Source organism: Phodopus roborovskii, unplaced genomic scaffold (genome assembly GCF_943737965.1).
Source record: "Phodopus roborovskii unplaced genomic scaffold, PHOROB, whole genome shotgun sequence".
In the NCBI taxonomy this organism is placed as follows: domain Eukaryota; kingdom Metazoa; phylum Chordata; class Mammalia; order Rodentia; family Cricetidae; genus Phodopus; species Phodopus roborovskii.
The window spans coordinates 2,039,146-2,066,533 of record NW_026125506.1 but is presented as its reverse complement, the minus strand read 5'-3'; the positions used below and the strand labels follow the sequence as shown (position 1 = coordinate 2,066,533).

Here is a 27,388-nt window from a genome sequence, read left to right as displayed (position 1 = left end):
AGCTAGACTGTTCATAGGTAGATTAAAGGCTCCGCTGCAATGGGACTGTGGTCTGGCAGCCCTGTCGAGGACCCAGGGCTCAGGGACAAACATCCAGATGGTATGCAACTCCGGGGTTTCAAGTGGTGAGTTGGCTGTTGAAATGTTGTGTGTGGCATAAGAAGCTCCAGCTGCCCCGAAGTGTGTGATGAGTTGGGCAGTACAGGTTGGAAGGCCTCATGAATACTGTCATTGTGGCCACGAGGAGTGTGTGACTGAGAGGGAAGATCCCTAGGGAGACAATGGAGCTAAGTCTGGGCGTAGCAAATGAGGGGATGTGGCTGGACTTGGTGTCTCATATTCTAAGGGAAGACTGGAGAAATGCCGTCCAACAAGGAAGGAAGGAAAGACAGGACCACCATTTGGTCTGGGCGTGGGCAGAAAGAATTAAAAGCTGTTAAGAAAGCATTTTTAATAAGAGATAGGATTCCCTGCTGCAACACTTTTGCAAGGAATGAACACATCACCACCACCATCAATAACACCATCACCACCACCAATAACACCATCACCACCAATAACACCACCACCACCACCAATAACACCATCACCACGACCACTAATAACACCACCACCACCAATAACACCATCACCACCACCACCAATAACACCATCACCACGACCACTAATAACACCACCACCACCAATAACACCATCACCACTACCACCACCATCAATAACACTACCACCAATAATACCATCACCACCAATAACACCACCACCACCAATAATACCACACCACCATATTGCCATCACCACAGCCATCATCCCTCTATCACCGCCCTCGCATTCACCCTCAGCACTGCCCCAGCCCGGCAAGCAGCTCCAGGCAGTCTTGGGTCCCACGTCCACTCCACCAGTGGTTTGTCATCGAGACAGACGTGGAGCCTCCACGGATCTGGAGAGCCGGGGCCATCTGTCCTCTCGGCGTGTGTCTCCTGCCATTCTCCCTGCCAAGCCCGCCCCTCTGTGCCCATGGGCACACACTTCCTGAGGCCAGCTACGCAAGTGCTTCTGGGGACAGCCAATGTCGGTGGCGGAGGGTGGGCAGAAAACAAAGCAAGAGTGGAGAATCAAGAGACAGTTATGAAGTAATAGGACATTCCTCCTCCCTCCGCCTCGTCTTCTGGGAAGTGGAGGATGGGAGCCAGGTCTCTGACAAACTGCCCTGGTGGTTGCCACGTTCACATCCCACGCACTTGCTCAGGGCCCAGCTGTGACTGCTAATTGGTCACCGGGTTAAGTTCGCCCAGCTGGCACAACTGAGCAGATTCACGCACGGAGGAGCATCTGACATGGGGCAGATGCATTAGCTAATGGGCATCGGCGGGCTGAAGACAGCCTTGTCTTAGTGTGAGAGCCAGTTGGATGTTTGGTCGTGCTCTGGGAGGCCCTGGCAGAGTAGAGCCGGGTGGCCATGGGGTAGCTGCTGCTTTCCTTCCACAGGTCATAGGGCATCCTAGGCAGCTCGGAAGGGGTTTCCACGTGTGACTGCTCTCACCTCAGAGCTCGGATGTTTCCGAGTGATTCGGAGGTAAGCTGGGAGAAGTCCACACCAAAGGGAGGCGCCGGAAAGCCACTGGTTCTGTACAGCAAGCTACATGGTACTCAGTTTGATCCCCAAGACCCAAGCACTAACCACCTTCCTCTCCGTGTGACCCCCAAGACCTAAGCATGACCCAGCCCTGCCCTGGAGGCTCTTGGTTGTCTGGACCACTGCTCCTCTGTGGTCTCTGCTCAGTTCTTGCCTCCAGATTTCTCCTGGGGTTCTTTGTTTTTTTTTTTTTTTTTTTTTTTTTTGAAATAGAGCCTCATTATGTGGCCCTGGCTGATCTCTCTATATAGACTAGACTGGCCTCCAGCTCATAGAGATCCGCCTGCCCTTGCCTCCCAAATGCTGGGATTAAAGGTGAGCACCACCACCCCAGCCTCTTCCTTGAGTTGTTCCCTCCCTGGAGGACCGTGACCTTTCTTCTCCAAGTTGTTTATGGTTATGGTGTTTATCACAGTAATAAAAAATTAAAAAGCAAACTATGACAATAGTCAGCATTGGGACCATGGCCCCTCATTCCAACAGAGCCCCTGGTGAATCTGGGACCATCTGAGAGTTGAGAACCTCAGAAGACTTTTCTCCAGAACTTGCCACCTGAACCTGGCCACTACAATAGCATGCAATTATTGATTCAAACAGATCCCCCAAGCCTGAGCTGAAGACAGAGTTTCTGTTTCTGTCCAGTCTGGTACTGCCACCCTTCAGTCCCAAATAAACGCACACACAGGGGTTGGTATTAATTATAAGCTATTTGGGTCTTCACTGAGATTTAGCGCCTGGCCCTGTTCTGGGCTCTGCAGATGGGGACAAAAGGAACAAAATCCCTCCCCTTGGAGTCTACGACTCAAACAAGCTGTCCTAATGATCTTTGACTGTCAACCAAACACAGCCTAGGGTCAACTGGGAATAAAATCTCCATTGAGGGATTGTGCACATCAAATTGAACTGTGCACGTGTCTACGAGGCAGTGTGTTGGGTGTCAATCAAAGCAGGGGGACCCAACCCATTGTGGGCTGCACTGTTCCCTAGGCAGGTGGTCCTGGGCTATACAAGAAAACCAGATAGGCGTGAGCCTGAGCAAGCCAGCCAGCAAGCAGCATCCAGGAATGTGGCTGGTGACCAGGGGACTTACTCTCTTTTCTCCTTAGACTTCACTGCTCATTTCTTTCTTCCTGGGTAACAGGAAATTCTGTGTACCTGCAGAATGCCAATCCAGCTGGCCAGGCAAGGTGGCTGTAGAGCCCAGGCTCCTCCCGCAGAGCAGTTGCTGCAGAAGGGAGGTGCTCCATGCAGGTGCTCCAGGCCTGGCCCTATACTGCAGATGCTTTGGTTTGATGTGCACAGAATGAGACATGCCCCGGGAGACTTTTTTTTACAGGAGTTGCAAATTGTGGTAACAGCAGATCAGGGACACGTCTCCAGGGACGGCCATCCACCGGAAGGTGCCTCTGGCTCCATCCAGGCTGAGCTAAGTCAGCACCTGGACAGCTTTGCTTCTGAAGTGATGCTAAAGTTTGTCCTCGTTCTGGGCCCCAGGTTTCCCAGAACCCAGATTCTTGCTGGCCAGAAGTCAAAGGACTTGGACAATAGTTGAGTAGACCCACAAGACAACAAGGCCAGCCTCTAGTGTTCCAAGGAGGCATGCTATAGTCCTGATCTGTGACCCAGATGGTGAGCTGGTGCCTTCCTTTTGTGTCTCAGTCCTTCTCACTGTCCCGATGTCCCAGGAAGCGCATTGTGAGGACTCCTCTTTGGTACCCAGTGGGAGACACTGGAAGGAGGCCACCCCTGGGGAGGTGGCCCCGGGGCGTTCATCCTTGGTTTGTAGTTCATGCTCCTGCCTTGAGTTCCTGCTCTGACTTCCCTCGATGATGCATTGTGACTCGTAAACTAAAACGGAACCTTCCATCTTCAGGCTGTTTCTGTGTGTGATGTTTATCACAATAACAGAAACCAAGCTAAGGCATCTTGTAAATATTTGTGTCTACAACCATGACCTGGGCTGTGTCTTCAGCCTGGATCAGAGAAGCATCTTTGTGCAGAGAGCAGCAGCCGAAGCTGAGATCCAGAACAAAGTTCTGCGAGTAAACGTGCTCAGCCCTAAGTGGGACATCATCCATGTCAACCTCACAACCAGCATCACCAAGGCTTGGGGAACGCCATGACTGTAGGAGCTAGGGTGAGGAGAAGAGCTGTGAAGCACTGCCCTCTTACACAGCAGCTGTGATGGTCTGCAGGTGATCAAATCAGCCAACACTCCAGCAAGAGGTAGCCAACCTCCAGGCCCCACCCCTTTCTGAGCCGTTGACATTGGGGGCGGGTGAGAACCATCCTTTTTGAGGCTGTGGCCATAAGATTTCCCACAATCCAGTGGGTGCCCCCACACCAATGAGCAGCACTAACTGGATTTAGTGGATTATTATTATTTTTTTTTAAGACACAAAACTGGGAGGAGGATGTTTTGGGGAAAGTTGGAGGGGGAATTGGGTTAGATATGATCATATTTCAAGTATACATATGTGAAATTTTCAAAAAAAAAAAAATAAAGGAAAATTAAAGTGGAGAGAGTAGTAGAGAGGGACACCTAATGCCAGTCTCTAGTCACACACACACACACACACACACACACACACACACACACCTGAACTGTTATCCAGTTCATGTTCCGGAACACTCCTTGTTCGCCCTGTCCAGCCACACGAGCTCTTTGCCACGCCCTAAACAAACATGAGTACACCATAGCCTTCACATTCCTGTATCTCCATCTCTGCTTGCTGTCAGGTCCCAGGTGGGAAATGCTCAGACAGTGCGGACCTAATCCTCACTCCCAAGAACTCCTGAAGCACACAGCCACCTTTTCCTTTCTAACATTGGGTGTTTTTTTGTTGTTGTTGTTGTTGTTGCTGCTGCTGCTGTTTTGCTTGTCTGTTCGTTTTTGCCATATGGTTCTGGAATCTTCACACTGTGGAATACAGAACCCACCAGCCTACCCTCTCGATCTGGCTACCGTTTCTTCACTTTTGATGAAGATAGTGAACCAAGGAACATCACCTCACTATCAACACTCACATTCAGAATAAAGACAGCGACAGACAAATGGCACTGGTCACTGGTGTCATGGACGACAGCAAGCCTTACACACGGGCTGATGTGTAATGTCACAAGCATGTCCCACCGTGGCTCAATATTGTCTCTTTCCAAGAGAGCCTGGAAATATTTCTTCTTACAAGACTCTTCACTATGTGCATCCCAGATGTGGGACTCGGGTCTTCAGCTGTGTTCAGAAGCCCCTTTCTCCTGCTGAGCCATCTGGCTAGCCCCACCGTTTGTTGGTTTGTTTCTTTGTTTTTTAAACTTGAATGTGCTACTAGATCACAGCAACAGAGAGAGGAGCTAGACAAGAGGTGTCCTGTAACTTTTAAATGTTTGAAAATCTCTCTGAAGATTGTGTTACAAGCCCTCCACAACCCCCCACAGTGCTTGCCATTATCCAGTTGATGCTGTGTATCTACAGTGATTATCTCAGATGTGTGTTGAGTGAGTAATGGAACTCTGGAAGCCTCCCCCGGAAGCTTTTCAGAGTTTAGAAGTAACGGGGAAGTCTCTTTTGCTGGGGCATGGAGAGGTGGGCTGAGGATGGGAGTCGGTCTCCATTGGGCACCCTGTGGTGCCAGCCCTATCTGCTCTGCTCCTGGGCTCAGATTGTTTATAAAGATGAGATTCCTAAGCTAGGTGTGGTGGTACTGACACTTCTTCTCAGCCCTGAGGCTGTGCAGGTAGATCTCTGTGAGCTCCAGGCCAGCCAAGGTTACATAGAAAGACCCTGTCTCAAAAGAAGAATAAATCAGGAGACTAAATGCCTGTATTGCTTTCTTACTGCTCCTTCTGGGGCCGAAACTGATCAGTCTGCCTTGACATAACTGTGTCTCATGTGTACAGCCAGCGTGGTACATCCAGGCACTGGTGGTTCAATTTTCATATGTGTGGTGCATGCTGTGATGCTGTGGAAAGGTTGTGTGTGTGTGTGTGTGTGTGTGTGAAAGAGAGAGAGAGAGAGAGAGAGAGAGAGAGAGAGAGAGAGAGAGAGAGGAGCCAGGAATCAACCTTGGCTGTCTGTCTTCAGTTGTCTGTCTTGTTTTATTGAGACAATGTCCCTCATTGACCTGGAGCTTGTTGATTAGACTGGCTGTCCAGGAACCCCCCAGGCTATCTGTCTCCATTTCCGCATGGCTGGGATTGTAACCACTACCCTCGGTAGGTGGTTCTAGGATCAGACTCAGGTCCTCACACTAGCAAAGCCAGCGCTCTGCCAACTGAGGGAACTCCCCAGTCCAACTTCAATGGTGATCATCCCAACTGGATTCAGAAGTGGAAGCCTGTACTTGGTCAGGTCTGTTCCCGTAAGAAGGTCTCACAGGAACAAAATATGTGGTCAAGATGAGATCTATTGCATCCAAGAGCTGAATCATATTCCAGGTTTGGCTCTGGGCTGACTCTTTCCATATCGGAACCTAACCCCTACTCATTTGTTTTCCCCTGTGGGAGACATTAGGAACACTCATCCTTACCCTTTGTGCCCAACATGCCAGCCAGTCTTATTTTGCTAAAGCAAAAGTTGGAAAGTGTGTAAAGAATAGAGGGTATTTGTTTCTGTTTTGGAGACTGAAAGCCCATGATCTGGCCGCCATTTAGGTCTGACTTTCTGGGTTTCATCAAAGTGTGCATCATTGCAGGAACGTGAACACATAGAACGCCAGAAAGATTTGGGGGCCAGAAATGTTCATATATATATATATGTATGTATGTATATATGTATGTATGTATATATGTATATATGTATATATGTATATATGTATATATATATATATATAATATAGAGCTCTCACGGGAACTAATACGAGTCCCTGGAGACCTACATTAATCCTGTTTGATGCCATCAACCTCAGTGAGACAGTTACCTTCTACTCCACCCATCAAAACGCCCATCTTCTTTTAACACTATCACCTCAAGACTCTCATCTGTTGGCAGACGCCACTTGCCCAAACTTAGTCCATTGCATGTAAGGGACACAGAGCCACCAGATCACACTGGATAGTCTTGTCATCATCATGGTAGAATACCAACATGGCACGCTCCATGTCAGGAAAGGTGTGGTGAAGAGTGTCTCACAGTGCTGGGGGGGTGTGGCCGGACTCCAACTCGCCTCCTTCCAACTCAGGGAAGTAGAAAACAGCAGACAGAAAGAGGATGTGGGCTAACCCTCAAGGCTGGCTCCAGTGAGGCCATCCCCTTAAAAAGATCCCATGACCCTTCTGAGACAGCTCTGAGACAGCTCCATGGGCGTGGGACCAAGTCTGCCCTTTCTGTAACACTGTGACCCAGTAAGAGTAACAAAGAAATGGATCAGGTTGACCCAGTGACAGGCAAGCTTTGTGAAGAGGTTCTGAGTGATTCACTTACTCCAGCATCTGGAAGCAGGTCCTCCCCGCCCACGTGTCTGGCCCCACAATTTACGCTGTAAGCAGGAAGTTCAAATGCTAAATGGATGTCAGCAGCGCATTATTGGATTAGTGTGGGTGATCTTGACCGTTCTTGGAACGTGTTCGTTTTGGAACACCTGCTTATGGCTCTGCTTTCTGGACAGAATGCCCCTGGTGTCCATGCCAACAAGAAAAAATGCTACCATCGGTGCAGTGTGAGATCCATTTGGAGAGCTGCAAACTCATCTAGGATGCTAGGTTCGGACTTCTCCTGGTGGTCCCCAGGGTGGATGTTCCCCTTCTTCCAGCCTTTAGGGGGAAGTGATCTCAACACACACACACACTTTACCTCCTGTATTACTTATTTCTCTCATTCTTACCACCAAATATCTAGTTCAAGGGCTGCAATCCGCCAGGAGTCCAAGGCAGCTGATCACATACCACCTGAGATCAGGAATGCTGGTGTTCAGCTCAACTTTTCCTGTCTTCCCTTTCTATTCATCAGGGATCTGCATGGGATGGTGTTCCCCACACCCAAGATGGGTTCTTCCTACCTCAGTCAAATAGCCAAAAACACCCTCACAGACTTGTGTCTCCTTGGAAACTCCAAATCCTATCAACTCACCCATCATTCACACACACACACACACACTCACACATACTCTCACACACTCACACTCACTCACACACATGCACACACTCACACACACACACTCATACACTCACACACACTCTCACACACTCACACTCACTCAAACATTTTGCTTTTTCTCGACATTTGTGTTGACTGGCCTCACACACAATGCTTTTGCTACTAATAAATATTATACTACAGTACCAACCAATACAGAATTTGTCCTAATTCAACTATGTATTATAGTCTGTCCTCAAACCTATGGTAATCCTCCTGCCTCCCGAGTTCTGTGATTACAGACACGATGTTTCGAAGATCTTTCTAGACCATTTTTCCTCTCCATGAATTTTATTTTTTTTCTAATTCTTTTTTTCAACATTAAAAAATGCAAGGAACATTCTTGAACACACACACACACACACACACACACACACACATATATATATCCTCTGAAAATTTATCCAGAACAAAAGGCATTAAACTTTCCTAACTTCCAGCCACTATGAGAAAAAAAGGCTTAGGCTGGGATCTCTCTTCGCTCACACACACACACTCACTCACACACACACACTCACTCACACACACACACACACACAGGCAAGCATGAACATGCACACTCACACAGCATTCACTACACTGTCGGGCACACCCTTGGGTATGTTCTTAGGTGTTGAGTTTTGTCAAAATTGTTTTATGTATATTTAAGATGATCACAGACTAGTTTTAAGATTCTGTCAGTAGGACAGTGAGATGGCTCGGGGCATAAGGGTAGATGCCACCATGCCTGACAGCCTGAGTTGTAGCCTGGGTTACACAGCACACCTCTGTCTAAAAACGAGTTAAATTAGGCGCTATGGAAAATGCAGGCATTCCCTCCTGCCCTCCATTCCAAGACCTTTTTTTTTTTCTTTCCTTAGCTTTCCATGAACTTAAAAAACCTATGATTCCAGAAGGCCTCCTCCAAAGGCTATCTTTTACATGTATGAACACAGAGCATCCTATGTAAGAGAGCACACATGTGCTCCTCTTCTGCTGCCACAGGAATACACATATAGACCAGCACATGCACAGCAAGCGGGTGTCTTCGATGCTTCCTTGTCTCTGTGAAGACACCATAACCAAAGCAGCTTACACTTCCAGGGGGTGAGTCGTGGCTGAGAGTATAGCAGTAGGCATGGTACGGGAGCCGTAGCTGGGCACTTACACGCTCTTCTGTGAGTGGATGACAGAGAGAGAGAGGAGAGCGGGAGGAGAGAGAGAGAGAGAGAGGGAGAGAGAGAGGGAGAGGGAGAGAGAGAGCCCACAAGAGCACCACCTGGGCCTGGGCTTTTGAAACCGTAAAGCCCACACCCAGTGACACACCTCCTCCAACAAGGCCACACCCCTCCAGCAAGGCAACACCCCTCCAGCAAGGCCACACCTCCTCCAACAAGGCCACACCCCCTCCAACAAAGCCACACCTCCTCCAACAAAGCCAGCCCTCCTAATCCTTCTTAATAGTTCCACCAACTGGGGAACCACCATTCAAACAGACCAGCCTATTGGGGGCATTCTTGTGCAAACCTCCACAGAGGGTAAAATGACACCATAATGTAATTGTATCTTTTTTCCTTTGCTGTACAGTTTACCTAGAAACTTAACCTTCTAGATCACCCATGGATCCATCCCTTCCTCCTCAAAACATGTTATCGCACTGCATCGTGAAAACACAAACCTTGCACAGTGAAGTAAGCTATCGGCTGCTTGTGTGCTTTTGTGCGGAGGTGCTTTGAGACAGGGCCTAGCAATAGAGCCCAGGCTGGCCTAGAACTCCCCATCCTCCTGCCTTGGCCCTTTAAATTCTAGGACTCTGAAATGAGCCCCTACACCAAACCAAGCTGTTGTTTCTTTAACCTGTACACAATTATCATTTGAACAGATACTCCGAATCCCATTCCAAAGTAGCCATACCAGTCCCTAACACATTCTCTGTTGTTTTACTGTGACCTTGATGGAGCTGTGTCCCCATGAGAGCCCGCACCTCCCCCCTCCCGAAACACACACTCACACCCCATCTGCAGAAGCAGGGAGTTGCGTGGCCCACAAGCTCCTGGTGGTGTAATGATGGGCTGCGCAGTCTAGAGTGGGCTGCTATGACTGCCCTCAACAAGGCAGGAGGGAGGAGAGGTCTGACAGCCTCGCTGAAGGCAAGCAATTTAGATGCATTTAGTCCTGCTCTCCACCAGCACAGTGGCTGTGTGTCCACAATTCTCACCCCCAGGGGCCCCTCGGCCAGTCCTGCGCACCCTTTTGTGGCAGAACTCACCTACTAAGGCCACTGGAGCACTGGAGCTCAACTGGATTTGGGGTCATCTTCATTTTCTGAGACTCTCAGTAAATTAAAAAAAAAGGGGGGGGGGGGAATTAAATGGCCAGAAAGGTTAGCAGAGCCGTGTCTGGAATCTGTCCACCGACCAAGTAAACACTCTTTAGCAAACACGGAGCCCTGTAATCACACTGGTCACAGATAATCACAAGATTCATAGACAATATTAATTCGTAATGCAACTGACTGCAGATGGTGTAGTCCGGGAATGGAATGCATACGGGGCACCGTATGAAAAACAGCGTTCTTTATGCATAAGTGACTTGGACAAGGCTAAATTTGGGCAACTTTTCTAAACGTGAAGCAGGACACAAAACCGTTCTTTCTCTGGCTACTCAGCCCAGTTACTCAGCTGGAGCAAGAGCCGCTTGGTGTGCAGCTCTCCATAGCCCAACGCCTGTGTTCTGCGCCCACCCTGGGTGCGTTTTACAGCAGGGTCTCAATTGTGAATGTTCCGATCTAAGTCATGTTCGTGGTTTGACAGGTTTGTTCCTACAACTATGCACCATGGAGGCGGCAGGAGGTGGGTCCGGCTGCAGGAAACAGACAGTGGAAGGAAATGGACTTTGACAGACAGACAGACAGACTGGTGGTTTGTTTTTGTTTTGTTTTGTTTTTTGCCCCAGTTTTCTCAACCTCGATCTCACGCCTCCCTGCCCACCAACCCTCCCTGCCTTTTCTGCCACGATGGACTGAAAACCTTTGACCCATGAGCCCAGATGTCAAGCGATTTCCGTCAGATGTTTCGGTTGCAGCCATGTGGAAGATCCTGGTAAATCAATGGACACCGTTTGGGTTATTGTATTCAAATAAAAAGTTTGGGGGGGGGTAAACTGTTCGTCTACTTCTGGAGTTGTGATGAGGGATTCAAGGGCAGGGGTGAGGACTGGACTCCGGGATGTGGAGGCGCGAGTTCTGAGCCAGGGAACGGGTTCTGGGTGAGGCAGGTGGGTTCTCGGCCACCTACAGTAGAAGTGGTGCGAGCTTGGGTGAAGGCCTGTGGGTTCTGGGACAGGCTCAGGAAGTGGCTCCTGGACGAGATGGAGGATTCTAGGCCATGGCAGAGATGCATGCTGGGATTGGAAGCAGTAGGTTCGAGGACAGGCACAGATGGGCTGTGGGCTGGCATCCCACCCCACGCTCCCAGAACGCCCATGCACTGTTCCTCGGAGCCCACGCTTCCCCGGGCGCTCGCTCGCTCGCTCGCAGCGCTCGCGGCGTCCCCAGGCCCGGCTCAGCAGCCCCTCTCTCCCTCCTCCTGTGAGCCGGGCAGAACCGGCCACTGCTGGCTAGACTGGGCCTCCCTGTGGGCAGGCGCCAGGTCTGCAACAGCTCCAGTCGGCAGCGCCCAGGCGGAGCACGGAGCCGCGGATCTTCCAGGCTGTTCCATTTGCAATTTCATCCCACGTGTCCGCGGGGCTTCAGAAGTGTGTGTGGGCTCCATCACAGGCAAGAGGGGCAAGGGGAAGGACACCGCGGGGGAAGAGATGCGGGGAGGGGGAGGACCGAGCGGAGGGGATGCGGGAGGAGGAAGGACCCAGCTGGTACCCAGGGCTATCGGAACTCCAAGACCCCCCCCCCCCGAGGCTGTGGTTCGCACCTGGCGCGCGGCGGGGCGGGGCGGGGCGCGAGGAGACAACCCCCCCACACACCACCACCACCCGCGGACACGCGCGGCAGGTGCACGCGCCGGGGGTCCCGCCCCGCCCCGCCGCCCCCTCCCCGCCTACAGGCGCGCGCGGCATTGTGGGAGTTGTGGTCCTCGGGGCCGCGGAGCGCAGCGCGGGCGGCACCGGCTCGGCGGGGCTCGCGGCTCGGGCCAGGCGGCTGCTGCGGGCGCGGCAGGGGGCGGCCGCTTCCCCCGGGCAGTGGCGTCGCCCGGGTCCCCGCAGCCGTCCGCGCAGGTAAGCGGCGTCTCCCGGGGCTGTGGGTCTGCGGAGGAAGATGCTCTCTGGGCGCCCGCGCCCGCATCCCGGGCCGGCCCAGGGCCCGCGGTCGCCTAGCACCGGCTGCGTGCTGAGTGCCGCTCGGGCTGGATCGCGCCGCGCAGCATCACCCCCGCCTCTTCTCCTCCTCCCCCTCCTCCCCAGTCCTCCCTCCTCCATCGCCTTTTTCTCCTGGTCCCCCATTCCTCCTCAGCATCACCCACTTGGACCCACCGCGTTGTCCCATGAATTGTCACGCGCCCCCGAACCTCTTCCCCACTTTTCCAGGTGGCCCTCACCTCAGCATCTCATCCCCTGACTACTGGCATCACCACCTGCGTTAAGGCATCTTTCTGACCTCGCTCCTGTCGTACTCTCTCCAAGGCCTGTGACCCTGGCGGGAGACTGAGGATGGAAGGTCTCAGGACTGCTCTCGGGTTTCGGGGTAGAGAAGATAACAAGCATCACACAGCCACCCCTATCCTTTCGTGTGCTGTGCTGAGCCTTGCAGGAGAGCTTCAGGGGTCTCCTGGCTTCACCTCAGGGTGACCCGGGCTCTTTAGCATCAGAGAGCCTCCTGAGCTGGTCATCTGATCCAGGTTAACTAGGTCAAATGGAGACTGTCTCCCCCAGCATTCCTCGTGTTGGAAGTTATCTTTGATCGGACTTGGATTTGGCCTTTTATTCCCCAGAGCTGGTGATCTTTGAGATCTGAGATGCCGGACTGCATGGTGCCCATCCCTGATGGGAATGGCTGTGTGGAGAGAGCCAGAAGTGTGCATCCATCCATCCATCCCCCCTGCTGCCACTCACTCTGCCCAAACCAGAGTTGTTTTCTTGTCACAGGTCGGCTCTGGGCTTGCACATTCCTCCCTGGATGTGGGGGCAGCCAGCCTCTTGGGGCTCTGAGTGACTAGCAGCTTCCAGTTCCCTCTCTTGGTGCTGGATTTGATCTTGTGAAGAGGTTAGGGTCTCTCTCCTTGCTTTATCTTTTACTGTCCTGCCTTGGGGAGGGCTCTTGTCTGCTCTTTCCAGAATGAAGCTGTTCTGAGAAGGGGAAGGGCTGGTGGCCCATGGAGACCTCTCCTAGCCACCTACCCAGGTGTAGGTATGTGTGTGTGTGTGTGTGTGTGTGTGTGTGCGCGCGCGCGCGCGTGTGCGCGCGCATTTTGATGTGAGCAGGTTGGTATGAGCTCAGTTTTGAGGGCCACCAACTCCAAGGCACCCAAGGAAACCTGGCTGCCGAAGGCAGTTTTAAGGGTTGCGTTTTGGGGAGGAAAACGTGTTTCCTCACCTGGGTGAGTGTCTCACACAGAATTTCAGGAACCCTGGCTGTCTTGAAGAGCAAGTGCAAAGAAGACGCCTTTCTGGGGCTTTTTCCCTTTTCCTAAAGTGGAAACAACTGGGTGATGGTATCACCCATGGAGGAGGGGCGGGTGAAGGCGCTTAACACCCGGGCGCCGCATCTTGAGGCGAAACTGGCTTCTCTTCTCCCCATCCCTGTACTTTTCCTAGAAGCATGGGGCCCCATGAATATTCAGCGTGTGTGCTTTTGATTTCCCAAGCATTATAGTCAAGTGATTCTTTATTCAGCTGGCACGGGGATGATGCCAGTAGGTGGTGGCCGAGCAACAAAGGTTTTCCTTGCGTCCAGGAGTGGACATCACCCTGAGTCGGGGTGTCTGAGCCTCCGCCTTCTGCTTGGGGTGGGAGCCTTGGGACACCGCCTGTGTTTGGTTTGCCCAACAATCTTACTGTGACATTATCCCCAGCTAGCGGATAGATGAAGACGACGAGGCTCAGAGAGGAAAATGTCTGTCCTGCATACGGCGGGGGCCCACCCTCAGTCAGGTCCACGTCTAGTTCAGGTGTGTAACTTCTCTGCAGTGCTGCAGACTTCCCAATCCAGGCAGCAGGAGACACAGTTTTTGCTGTCATTGTCCTCCATTCTCCCCCAGGCGAGGAAGGGGGAAGCCCTGAAATGCTCCAGGTGATGGAGGGCTTTCCGGAGGACGAAGACCTGGCGGTTTGCACCTCCCCGGAAAAGGACGGGCGGACAGAGCGTTTCTGAGAAACCGGGGTGCACCCTCGGTTCCAGAGACTTGGGGGGGACACAGTTGGCCTCAAGCGTCCCCAAAGTAGGACGGTCGGCAAAGTAGAGCCACTGCTGTCATAGGTGGAGAAACCGAGGCAGGGACTTGGAAAGCTTCTGCTGCCCCTGTGAGCGAGGCCATTGGGTCACCTCCCAGCTGAGCAGCAGAAAGTTGTGCATGCCATAGAGGCCACTCCAGGGCACCCAGTTCCCGGGTATCATCCTGATTTACAGCCTTCTTGAGAGGAGAAGGGACAGCGTGCCCTGTGACAGCCCCCTGCTGCCACATGTGGTGCCACATTCCCATTCTCCCGTGACTGAGACTTTTCTAGTCACAGCTTCATGCTGCTGTTCTCTGGTTTCCATCCCAGGTCTGGACATCATGAAAACCCTTTGGCAGTGACTGACCGCGTTTGCTAACGGGACATACGGCAGCCCCCTGCACCCCACTTCAGTGACTTTTACTGTTGGGCCCCCATGGGCGGGCCTCGCCGTTCATCAATGGCGCCCTTGGCAGGAACTGAGGGACAGTGGAAGCCATGCCTCCCCCTGCTCCAGCAGCTCCTCTCGGCTAGCCTGCGTATTGTGGGTGCCCCGGCAACCCCCCGAGGACTGACCATCTGAGCCAGCTTCTTCACTCCACGTCCCGAGTCCCTCAAGATGTGGCTGGAGTGGCTGGTGGCCTGGAGCTGGTCTCTGGATGGCCTGAGGGACTGCATCGCCACTGGCATCCAGTCTGTGAGGGACTGCGACGGCTCGGCCGTCGTCACTGTGGCCTGCCTGCTGGTTATGTTTGTGTGGTACTGTTACCACGTGGGCCGCGAGCAGCCTCGACCCCACGTGTCCGTCAACTCCCTCCTGCAGGGAGTGGATGCCAACGGGCTACAGAACGGGTCCGCGTACTGCCGGTCGCCAGAGTGTGTACGCTGCATGCACCACGACGGCCTCAACCAGAAGCTTTACCACAACCTGCAGGAGTACGCCAAGCGGTACTCGTGGTCCGGCATGGGCCGCATCCACAAGGCCATCCGGGAGCAGGGCCGCTACCTCAGCAGCCAGCCCTCCATCCAGAAGCCTGAGGTCTTCTTCCTGCCGGACCTCCCCACTACACCCTACTTCTCCCGGGACGCCCAGAAGCACGACGTGGAGCTGTTGGAGCGGAACTTCCAGGCCATCCTCTGCGAGTTCGAGACCCTCTACAAGGCTTTCTCTAACTGCAGCCTCCCGCAGGGGTGGAAAGTGAACAGCACCCCCAGCGGGGAGTGGTTCACCTTTGATTTTGTCAGCCAGGGCGTTTGCGTCCCCAGGAACTGCAGGAAGTGTCCACGGACGTACCGCTTGCTCGGCAGCCTCCGGACCTGTATTGGAAACAATGTTTTCGGGAACGCCTGCATCTCGGTGCTGAGCCCTGGGACTGTGATCACGGAGCACTACGGACCCACCAACATCCGCATCCGATGCCACCTAGGTACGTGGAGGGGGCCCAGGCCCCGACGTGCACATTCACGGAAGCCTCGCGTGGCAAGGTGCCTGCGCCTCTTGAGCGCTTTGATCAGGGGTGCACACACCTGCAGTCCAAGCACTCAAGAGGCTGAGGCGGAAGGGCTAGCGTGCACTGTATGTGTGCACCCCTACGCATGCGTGTGCTGAGGCCAGGGGTCAGCACTGAGTCTTGTCTCTCAGGAGCTGTCTACCTTGTTTTTACAGGATCTCTGTGGGACTTGGGGCTCACTGGCTAGGTTAGGCGAGCTGGCCTCAAGCTCCCCCCCAGCCCCGGCACAGGGGTGGGGGTCCTGCCTCCCTCCCTGTCTCTGATTTCCCCGCCCTGTGACCTCACGTGTCTGCTGCAGTGCCTAGCCGCTTCTCATGCTGAAGTTCCAACTCAGGCCCTCATGGTTGTGTGCTACAAGCGCTTTATAAAACTTGAGCCGTATCCCCAGCCTCAGAAAAGTTTCCCGTGGTGGTGGGCCTATAAACAACCAGGATGGCAGAATGAACCTTGTTTCTTTTTCTCCTCTCAAACTCCTCTGGTGCATTTTCCCGTGGTGCTGGAGATGGAACCTGGGCACTCACACATGCTCTCTGCCACACCGGGCCACGCACCAACCTAGATCTAGCACCTGGCAGGAACAGCTCTGTCTGAAAGAACTCTGGAGGGAGGGTGGTGACCGTGGCCTCCATCCTTCCTGTCCATTGTGTGAGCTCACAGGCTGGCCACATGTGGCTCGGGCTGTGGTTGGTGGAACAGCCGACCTCAAGTTTTCACCGAAGTTTGCACACCGGGTATGGCTGGCGGCTGCTGTGCTCCTGTGGTGGCTGATACGGAACCCACGGGGATTCTGGCCATGACAGAGGTCCCGGTGGTAACGGGAAGGCTGTGAGAGATGTTTATACATTCTGAGCCACCGAGGATCAATGGTGTTCTGGTCACTCTATTCAGAGTCTAGGAGTCTTGTGTACAGTGTGCACGGCGTGCAAACTGAGTGTCGAGTTAAGCTGCTTTATTATCTAGCCCAACCGTGAGTGAGCTGTGCTACCTTGGGCAGGCTGCTTCCCTCCTTTGGGCTTCCGTAGTAAGTGAGGCAGCTGTTCTCCCTCGGGGATCCGATCAGATGCGGTGTGCCTCAGGGCGGTCACCAGAGCTAGGTGCATGAGACAGACGACACAAGGAGGTGCCTTCTTCCTGGTGAGCGGTGACAGAAGGCTGGAGACAGAGGCCATGGCCTTGCTGGCGAACGTGATAGAGCAGAGCGCGCTGAGCTAGGTGGCAGCTGTAAGAGGCGATGCTGGCCAGCTGCAGGAGGTGAGGAAGCCGTGGGTGATTGTCCTGAGCGGGCTGGGGTGGGGTTCCCTAGTGCACTTTGCAGGGAGCCTGCACTTTGCAGGCTAGCCCCCCCCCCACGCACACACACTGTCACCCCAGCAGCTCTGTTCCCTCTGCTCTCTGGGTGAGGAGTCTGGGTAAGGTACCGTTTGGACTGAAGATATCTGTGCTGAGAAGCAGAAGGAATATCATCAGAGGGCTGCTGTGGATGGGGATTTGACAGGCAGACCGGACAGGGCAGAAACTTGAAGCCGGATTCTGGATCCATGGGCAGCTGTGGGGCTGGGCAGAGTTCGAGTCTCCATAGACCTCATTGCCTCTCTGCAAAGTGGACACACAGCACTGGTGTTGTGGAGAAGGTTGGGGACACAACTCACTAAGTGGCCATTTGGCATAGTGCCTGGCAGCCTCTCCGGAGCGGTGGCGGTGGCTCTTATGACTACACGATGCTCTGTAAAGGCACGACCTCTTCCCCAGGAGACAGTGAACCTCAGGGCTCTGGCCCTACTAATGCCCAGCTGTCAGGGCCTGGAAGCTAAGCTTCCACTTTGAAACAGGGTGGCGGTGTGCGCTCGACTCTGCCTTCATGGTTATTTGAGGAAAAGTAAGTAGTTTGTGCATTTGAAGTTCTTGGCAGGCGGAGGCCATCACTATTACCAGGTAGGCTTTGATCCACACGATGGCTTTGGTTAATAAACCTCTGGCAAGGGTCCATGCAGGGATCTGGGCTGCAAACAGAGCTGGAAGGCTGAGGTGGGGTAGACCAGAGCGGGAGCAGATGGCAGACTTGGGTCAGGCTGGGCCAGGCTGGGGCTCAGGGCTGTTGGCAATGAGAGCGGAGGTTTTCTTTTGAAAGGTCTTGCTTTGTGGGCGCTTTTTGATTTACACAGTGCTGGGATGAACCTGAGTCTCACGCATGCTGGGAAAGTGCCGAACCAGTAAAGTGCGTCCTCTGCTACCTGCCGTGCTGTTCAAACGCTTTGGCATGCAGAGTAGGGGAAGGCCTCGAAGACTGATGTGGTAGGGATCCAGGGGTGCTGAGTAGACAGGCTGGGAGAAGGACTTGTAGGTTCGGATTCCCATGCCAATGTCTGACCCGCCCGGATGGTACATGTCGTGGGCGCAGACACGCGTAGGATGCGCACACCTTGTCCTTGCGCTCAGCCTCTTCTCGGGGCAGCGAGTGACTTGCAGGAATGAATGGGTCCTTGATATCCCTGGATGCGTCAGGAGATGGTCTGTTGAAGTGGGTCCCGCTGTAGGCTGGCGGTGTATGGGTGGAGCCGGTTTGCACCCAGCAGACCTGGATTCCCACGGGTCCCAGGGCTAGACATCAAGAGTTCTTGGGGTCATGAGGACCCCAAGAGGAGCTACTGACATAAGCAAAAGAGTCTAAGACCCAGGCCGGATGAAACAGGCAAAGAGGGAGTTTTGCTGAGGACCTGGGTGGCAGCCAGCACTGACTGTCTCGCCAGTCCCCTGTCCCTAGAAAGGCTGACAGTTGGGCTGTGAGTACAATTCCACATGCTGAGTGTCTTTCAGACAACAGAAAAGGGCTGGGGATATGGCTCGTTGGGAGTGGGTGAAGGCACTTGCCTTACAAGCCTGATGGCCTGAGTTTGATTCCTGGAACCCACAATGGAAAGACAGAACCGTCCCCCAAAAGTCGTCCTCTAATGCTCATACACACGTCGGTGTCAGGCACACCCCACACAAATTTAAGAAGAACAGAAACAGCTGGGTGGCGGTGGTAGGAGAATTGTGAGTTCAAGGCCTGCCCGGGCGACACAGTGAGACCCTGTCTGAACAAACAACAGCCCAGAGGTGTACTCCTCGTTGTTCTGAGGCTGGAGGTCCAGGGTGGAGCTCTGTGAGGTCAAGGCTGCTCTGATGGCCGGGTGGGTGTCTTAGTCGGTTTCCTATTTGCTGTGATGAAACACCATGACCAAAAGCAAACTGGGGAGGAAAGGATTTATCTGGCTTATGCTTCCACATCGTAGTCCATCACTGAAGGAAGCCAGGACAGGAACTCAAGCTGGGCAGGAACCTGGAGGCAGGAGCTGAAGCAGAGGCCATGGAGGGTGCTGCTCACTGGCTTGCTCCTCATGGCTTGCTCAGCCTGCTTTCTTAGAGAACCCAGGACCAGCGGCCCAGGGATGACCCCATCCACAGTGGGCTGGGCCCTTCCCCATCAATCACTAATTAAGAAAATGTCTTGCAGTCAGATCTTACAGAGGCTCCCTCCTTTCAAATGACTCTGCTTTGTGTGCCAAGCGTACAGTAAGACTCGCCAGCACAGTGGGTGTGACCTCATGTGGTAGAAACGTCCGTTTTATAAGTATAGTTCCCATCCACGACCTAGTCCCCAGGGATCCCTAACACCATCATCTCGGGATGGCCTCAGCCTTTGAATTATGGGTCTCAGACAGCCCAAGGTGTAGATCCAGGGGAGTGTGTGGAAGATTTGAAGCTTTCGAACGCTCCCCGGAGCAGCCCGGCTCCACCTCTAGCGGCCTTGAACCCTGGCTGTCTTCACTCTCAATCCTATGTTTTCCCTGAAGGTCTGAAGACTCCCAGTGGCTGTGAGCTGGTGGTGGGGGGTGAGCCCCAGTGCTGGGCAGAAGGTCGCTGCCTGCTCTTCGACGACTCCTTCCTGCACACTGTATTCCATGAAGGTGGGCGTTGCCTCTCCCAGAGCTTGCCCACCTGCTTGCTTTATGGTTATTAGAATTTCCTAAAGAGAAGTTTTCAGGTACCAAGACAAAACTGATCGGGAGTCCCTAAGCCCCCCCCCTGCAGTCTCCCCACATGGGTATTATGGGTGCTGAGCCAATGTCACCCAACTGCCACCAACTAAAGGCTGTCCTCACATCCCGTTCACCCTCTGTATCAGACTTCTGTGGGTGGGGACAACATCATGCAGACGGCGGCCACAGTGACAATAATCCCACTGCCCTGCCTGGTTTCCCTGCCTTTTTCTCTTTCGTCTGCCTTCCTTGCAGGCACGAGAGAGACCTCACAGACGTTTCCCCATCTGGGAGGGGGAGGTCTTCCCACACCCCCTGGCCCTCAGCTCAGGCCACACTGAGTGTGCCGGGGCCACCCTGACCCCCTTTCCTTCCTCCTCCCCAGGTTCCGCTGAGGATGGCCCACGGGTGGTGTTCATGGTGGATCTCTGGCACCCCAACGTGGCAGCTGCCGAACGGCAGGCCCTGGATTTCATCTTTGCTCCGGGACGATGAGGACGTTGCCTGGGCTGGAGCCAGGCTGAGTGGGGGCCCAGGTGGACTGTGGGACAGCCCAGTCCCCACCCTGATCCACACCGGAAGCTCTGGTGGTCTCCTGTTACTGTGGGGCCCTCTTTCCTTCGGTTACTGGGGACGCCCTAGGTTTCTTTCCCTTCCAGTTTTTTGCTGGGACTTCTGGCCTGCTAGTGTGTCCCTTTGGCTGTGACAAGAGACTCTGTGCCCCTCAAGTCTGTGACTTTGCTACCTGGTGTCTCCTCCATGTTCTGGAATAGAGTAACCAAATGGCCATTTGTGTGAATGTAATCATCTCAAACTTCATAGCTGTTTCAAGAGATAAAAAGGAAACACCACAGACCACAAGCCATTGGGCCCCACAGCTTGGCCTTTGATGCTGGGGTTGGAAGGACCTTCACTGTCCCAGAGCAAGAGACAGCCTGCAGCCTGCCCACCTGATTGGCTTCATTAGGGGCTTACCAAACACCATGAGGGTGGCGTGTGGGTTAGGGACCGGGGAATCCGTCATTATTGCTGTCACCCAAAGTCTGTCGGAGTCCTGGTGGTTTGACCAGGGCCTTTGCTTTAACCACAGCTTCCGACAGAGCCAGTGAGGGCTCCCAGGTCAGCATAGAACAGGGATATCCTTAGCTCACTGCCTACCGAAGCCTACTGCCAAGCCAGGACTGACACACGCTGCTGCTATGGTTTTGAATCCACCGAGATTGGCAGGAACCGTGCTGGGCTGAACCTCTGCCGCCAACCATGTGACAAGGCGGTCCATCACACTTTGGAATCTGTTGAACTTTATTTATCTGTATGTAAACATTCAGGTTGCTAGACTCAGAGGCAGCAGAGAGTCAGCCCCACGTCGGTCAAAACAATGACTCAAGCCCACGGTCATGGGGACACCGAAGAGAGCCACAGACCCCCCAGGAATCCACAGACATGGCATTGTCTTTGATCTCCAGAGAAAACACACAGTTCTCTTCCCAAAGTGAAGGCTAGCCAGGGGCCCAGCTGGCCACAGACCCAGCTAATGTGAGATTGTAGTCAGCCAGCTGTTCTCAGGACACTCTCAGAGTAGTGGCCCATGGGCATTGTCCACAGCAGGATAGAATGGACAGCTCGCCTTACATAACACTGGTCCAGATCCAGCATTAGGTTCAGATGCAAACCAGACACCTCTAGAAGGTAATTTGATCAAGTCTGTCCACCATGGAAGGAAACACACCTACACCATGCCTGTGCTCAGAGTTAGGAAGGGAACCATCAGGCTTCAGAGCCTCTGCACTCGGGGTCTCGGCAGATACCTCCAAAAACAATCCCCACATGTCCCAACTGCCCCCACCACACACCACGGACATGGCTGGGGAATGGGAAGTAAATAAAGAGCCTGCTGACAAGCGACATGGTCACGTAGCTTGTGCGAGAAGGCGGGGGCTGGGCAGCCAGCGGTGACGGGCTGGTGTGGGAGTGTGGTCCTGGGTTTCTGAATCGGCACCAGTGGCTGAGGCCACGGTCAACAGTGGGTGAGGCCAATGGCCATCTCAACAGAAAGTACTAGGGTGTGGCTCAGGGTAGAGCACTGGCTTGGCATGCATGAGACCCCGGGTTCCATCTGCACTATGTGCAGCAAGTGAGTGACGGCGGGAACAGGAACCAGGCAATGGTAAGCCTGCTCGAATGGTAAAATGGGCGACATTAATATCATAAGAATTTGTAATGCTCACGTTTTGCTGGGCTCAGCAGCTGGAGTTTACTCCCTGCCGCTTCTAGAAAGCTAAGTCCCCTCTCCCAGGCTCATTTGGTTCCCCTGAAGATAGGACCTGTCACAGAACAAACCGGTGCATGGGATCCCTCTGCAAAGCAAAGCCACAGATGCCTGAGAGGCAGGGCCAGAGGAGGGTGGCCCATTTCCCCTGCTAAGAGGGCACAGTGGTGGCAGCCAGGCGCCCTGGGGTCAGCCTGACCGTGGAGTGTCGGCACACATGCCTGGCACCAGCCAACACCCCCATGGAGCTGCTGCACCGGGAAAGGAAGAGCGATGTTCTCCAGGGCCAAGACGTTTCTCACCCTCCTCCCCATGCACCACCAACTAAGCAGTTGCTGAGGTCATTTCTGTGTGTCGCTAGGACCGCTGGTGATGAGAAATGGGAGCAAGCCAGGGCCCGCTACAGGAGGGACCCAGCTTTCCCCTCTTTACAGCTCTTCATACCTCTCCAAGCCAGGGCCACACCAGTTACTTGATCAGCGTAAGGTTAGACCCTAAACCCCTTTCCTGACCATCACCTCTCCTGGGTTGCGTGGATTGTCTTTGGTGACAACTGGACGCTTGATTGCAGAGGCAGGTCTTCGATGCCCCCCCCAAGCCCCTACTCCACAGCAGCTACCTTCTCTGTTCCGGGCTGGAATGCAGACCCATCTGTAGTTTAGAACTCATTACTGTTGTGGTTTGAATGGCCTGGGTTGGGGGGTCACTGCCCTGTGAGGTCTTAGAGACAGTCAGCAGGAAGGTAGGTCTGAGCCATGCTCTGTGTGATGCTGGTCCCTAGAACAACCAGTTTGCAGTTCTTGGAGACAGAATCCTGGGCACTGGGTTTTGTTTGTTTGTTTCTGTGCCCGGGAGGGAACTGGGGTCTTGACAGACACCCTACCACTGAGTCCCACACTAAACTGTAACACCCCACACACACTCAGCCCATGAGTCTCAGGTCTGGCAAATCTCAGCTTGAAGGCTGGACCCCTGACCCACAGCCTCCTGAAGTCCTGTTTGTTCAGGTTTGGGCACATGACCCGAGTTCTTAATTCTGGGACCACTGAGAAAGAGAAAGCCTGTGAACTACAGGGGACTAGCTGTCCCCGCTTGTGGAGTGTGTCTGCGTCCTCGGCGCAACTTTGCCTGGAGCCAAACCTGCCTGTTGATTGTTAGGTTCCATGAGCAGAGAAAACGCACCGATTCTTGAGCCAAGTGTGAGTTGTGCTTTCTGTCCTATGCCTCCAACAAGTCCCAGCCCACTCAGTCTCTGGATGGGTCTCATGCTTGCCTCTAAGCTTAACCTGACTTTTCCATCAGGCAGTATGATGTCAAATGTGAGGGCCAGTGCCGGTGCACACATGCACGTTAATGCGTGTAGGCTAGCGGCCAATGCTTGTCTAAGGATCCCCACCGCACTGCAGGCACCACCTCCAGCAGCCTTCCCTGACATTTACCTCCCTAGCCAACTGCTGCTAACCAGCTGTAAACACGGGGAACAGGACAGAATGAGGTCACGTTCGTTAGAGCTGCTGACAGATGGCCATGGACACACTCAAGCAGATTGCAGTGCTAGGTGGCAGGAGGTGCACACACTGGACTGATCACTTCCCGCTGCCTTCCCAGGTGACTTCTGGTCACCTCCCTTCTGCCTTCCTCCCTAACCCCACTTCCCAAGTTAAAGGTGAAAGTGTTTGGGGGGGGTTTGGTTGGCTCAATGCACTGTTGGGGATGGTACCCAGAGCTGCTGCACACTGGGCAAATGCTACTGTTGAGTTTTGTCCCCTTGATAAAATCCTAGGCAGTCACTCTACCCCTCAGCCACCTCCTGTCCTCTACTGGGGGAATCTAGGCAGGTGCTCTGCCACTGAGCCACTCCACCAGAGTGCAAACACAGTTTAGAAAAACACAAGAAGGGATGGAGCTCAGTGGTAGACGCTAGCATGAGTGAGGTCCCAGGTTCCTCCCCAGCTATGCTGGGGGCACCCATCCTCTGTCATTTGTCCTCAGCAAAGACTTGAATAGTTCTCCGCTGTAGTCATCATCACCCAGAGGCAGCTTAGGGTGTGAGGACAGCTACACCACAGGGACCCTAGTGTGCAGATCTGGGTGTCCTGCCGAAGCCTGTACACTGCAGATCTCCTGAGGTGTAGACATGCACCCAGACCCCGCCTTGGTGCTGAGGTCCTGGACCCTCGAAGAATGCCTTGCCCTCGGCCCTGGGAGGACCAGCATCCTCTGGGCTTTAACAAGACACTGAGCAAGTTGAGCAGGGGAGTGGGGTAGGGGTGGGGGGGACACATGACACTACAGCCACTCACTGCCCCGGTGGTAGGTGCTGCAATGGGATCCCAGAAGCCACCGAAGCTGGCGTCAGTTCGGCAGCTGGGGAGGGACATGAGTGTGGTGCTGCCGACCGCCTCCGCAGGCCTCTGGCCAGAGCCCCAAGCCGTGTGCGTGTGCGCGTGGCACGCTGGGCCTGGCTGCAGGAAGGTGGGACAGAGGAGGAGAGGGACTTCCACTCGGCAATTCTGAAGCAGGCTCTGGGCTCCTGCCAGGTTCAGAGCCGCCCAGGAAGAAGGCAGGGCGGTTCCCCCTCACAGAGCGGGCTGGTGGCAGGTGCCCCCCCCCCACCTGCCAGTCTCCTCTCGGAAGGCAGCGGCTGAGGGCTGCGAGCAGCTGTGTGCACTGGGCAGGGGGCAGATGCAGACTGAGGACCCCAGTGCACGACTCCCCCGCACTGCATCTCCCTCCGGACGGTGAATACTGCTCATCCATCAAGTAGACTCGCCCCCTTGTCTACTGCCAGGTCCATCCGCTGACTGCCCTCCCTCTCTGGGCTGCAGGCTGCAAGCCCTCCCAGGGACGGCCACAGCCTTCTAGAAGCCACCACCACCGCTCTCCTGCTTCCTACCCGGCCTTCCAGCCAAGGACAGGTATGCTCTCACGCTCAGAGGCCCCTGGGAGCAGTTCAGCGACCTCACGGGGGTCTGCCTCTCCCACAAGCCCCCACGACACACTGGAGAGTTCCGTTGGCAGACACATGGACTTGATAGAACCCTGGCAGTGGCTGTCGGGAATGACTGTCTAGGATTCCGCTTTGCAGCTCTGGAGGGCAGGAGTCCGTCCAGGCCCCTGCGCAGCATCTCATGCAGATGCCCTCACTACTTCCCGGTCAGCCTCCCTGTCCATACAGCCCCGCTCCGTTCCCTCAGCCTTTTCTCAGAAGCACCACGGATGGCACTCAGGGCTTGGCCGGACGTCATGCAGACTACAAGGGACTGTTTCTACGTGCAGCAGCCACTGAGTCAAGGATGGGGACACGGTGGGGCTGTCAGGCGTGCTGGCTGCTGATGGGATGAGAAGCGTGAGTGACTGAGCCACCTGGAAGGGGCCGCCCAGGGGCTGAACACAGCAGTGACCACCGGAGTGGGCAACTCCAGCACAGCACCCGGACTCCACCGGCCACGACTGTCGCGTGGACGTGGCGTGAATGGATGCACTCAGTGTTTTCCGAGGGGTCCTGGTCTTTGCCCTCCTGGGAGCACGGGTCCCACAGTTCATGGAGGGGCAGGTTGTGACCCTGACAGATTTGATACTTTCTTCCTGTGTGTGTGCTGCGTGTGGTCTTTTGTCCAGACCTGCAGTGACACTTGGGTGTCGACTGTGAAGCTGCGGATAGAACTCACTGGCAGATATTGCCTCCCCCAAGCTGCCATGGAGGGCCTGGTGCCCATCCAATACAATGGAAGTCTGCCATGGCCTCTGCTGTGAGGACATACCACCTGTAGAGGGTAATTTGGAGGGTGTTGGCTTGGGGCCTCTGCACAGACTGTCCTAGAGGCCAGGTGCCTAGGACACTGGAGTGGGAAGTTGGGAGTGGCTGTTCTTTCCCAGCGTCCTCTGGGCCCAGTCACCAGCTACAGAGGCTGCAGCTGGGGTCTCAGCTGACCCTCCATTGGCAGAGCAGACAGAAAGCACGGAGGCCCACGGGCAGCTCAGCGTAAGTCCTGCAGTCTGAACTGGCTTGGTGGATGGAGAAATCGAAGCAAGGGTTGCCTGCAGTGTTTCGGGGCCTGAGTTCCCGAGTTCACCCTCCGATGAGATGCAAGGGGTTCTATGGATCCCATGCGATAGGGCTCCCAAGATTCCTGGTGGCAGAAGTGGCAGGTTCTCAAATGGGAAATACAAAACCGGACCCTCATGCCAGGAAGCACCTTAGCTAAGTCTCTAAGCCCTCAGTCCTTTCTCATTTTCAGGTAGGGACTCAGTAAGAATCACGGCGGGTGGCCCTGAACTTTGGGGTCTCCCCCCCACCTCAGAGCTGGGGTTACATGTGTGGATAATCAGATGGCTCAGTGGGCAAGAGAAAGCTTATTGCACAAGCATGCAGACCCCGGTTCGGACCCTCAGAGGGCTGAGTGGGGCCTGCACAGGCCTGCAACCCCAGCACAGAGGGGAGGAGGAGTTAGCTAATTTGGTGAGAGGGCCTGTATCAAATGACAGGACACCCCATGTCCTCCTCTGAATCCCTCCACACACAAGTGCCACACAGCATATCACACACACACACACACACACACACACACACACACACAAAACTAACCACATGCTATGCCCGTGCTCACGACGGAACATGTTCCTGATTTATAGAAGAACCTCTGGGGATACTGTTAAAGGTCCCCAATAGTTCTCATGCCACCTTTGGTTACAACTGTGCTGTGGGGTAAGCTTAATGGGGAGACCCACGGCTGCCCACAGCACTGGTTCTTAGAACGAGTGTGTTTTCAGTGCAAAGCAATGCCGGGCTCAAGCAGCCTTCCAAGGTGGACGGGAGAAGCTATGGTCTGCAGACAGCTCCGTGTCACACAAGGACTAAGGGAGGTCAGCGACATTCCTTGAAATAACTTTCTAGAAGGGTCCTCAGACACAGGCCGTTAGCAGGCTGCCTTCTCTCTGAGGTTAGGGCCAGGACTTAGGTCTTGAGTACCAGTTTGGCAGAAATGGGGGTGCGCTGTGCCGAGCACCCCACCCCCCACCCCCGGCTGTAAGACAAACTGTATATTCACAGTTGAGAGCTGGCGATGGACTTGGAATGTGTTTCTTTCCAGAACCGTTCAGGGACGCAGGTCAGTACGCCTGTCTCTGGATGACAGTGGGGCCCTCCTGGCAGGGAGGTCAGTCAGCGGCTGGAGGGGCCTCAGGGAAAGGAGGGGACTGCGATCTCGGTGGCTTATGATCCCTGCGGACAGCACACTGGTGTATAGAGTCCATGGGAAAAACATTCAGCCAGCCCTCCAGATCCATGGGTTCTGTACCCATGAGCCCAAAGACAGATGGGAAAGGAAATCATGCATTGTCACCACGAGGACCCAACAACACGGCTCAGAGACTCCCTGCACAGCAGGCCGGTGAGGTTGGTGCTGTCAGTCACCTTCACTCTGTCACAGAAATGCTAACTGATTACACAGAACTCAG

The 27,388-nt window shown here is 54.2% G+C and overlaps 1 protein-coding gene across 1 annotated transcript; it reads left to right on the top strand.

Annotated features, from left to right (window-relative positions):
- Positions 1-14,655: 14,655 nt before the first annotated feature.
- On the top strand, positions 14,656-20,192 carry Asphd2 (aspartate beta-hydroxylase domain containing 2). Its single transcript, XM_051176433.1, has 3 exons — positions 14,656-15,556; positions 19,474-19,587; positions 20,045-20,192. Exons 1-3 carry the CDS (start codon positions 14,749-14,751, stop codon positions 20,152-20,154), a joined length of 1,032 nt encoding a protein of 343 aa, XP_051032390.1. The 5' UTR covers positions 14,656-14,748; the 3' UTR covers positions 20,155-20,192.
- Positions 20,193-27,388: the final 7,196 nt, after the last annotated feature.

Excerpts from the sequence above, each read along its gene's own strand:
- Asphd2 (XM_051176433.1), top strand. The coding sequence starts at position 14,749 with ATGTGGCTGGAGTGGCTGGTGGCCTGGAGCTGGTCTCTGGATGGCCTG. Across the intron at positions 15,557-19,473 it reads CCGCATCCGATGCCACCTAG|GTCTGAAGACTCCCAGTGGC; the intron begins GTACGTGGAGGG and ends TTTTCCCTGAAG. Across the intron at positions 19,588-20,044 it reads GCACACTGTATTCCATGAAG|GTTCCGCTGAGGATGGCCCA; the intron begins GTGGGCGTTGCC and ends CCTCCTCCCCAG.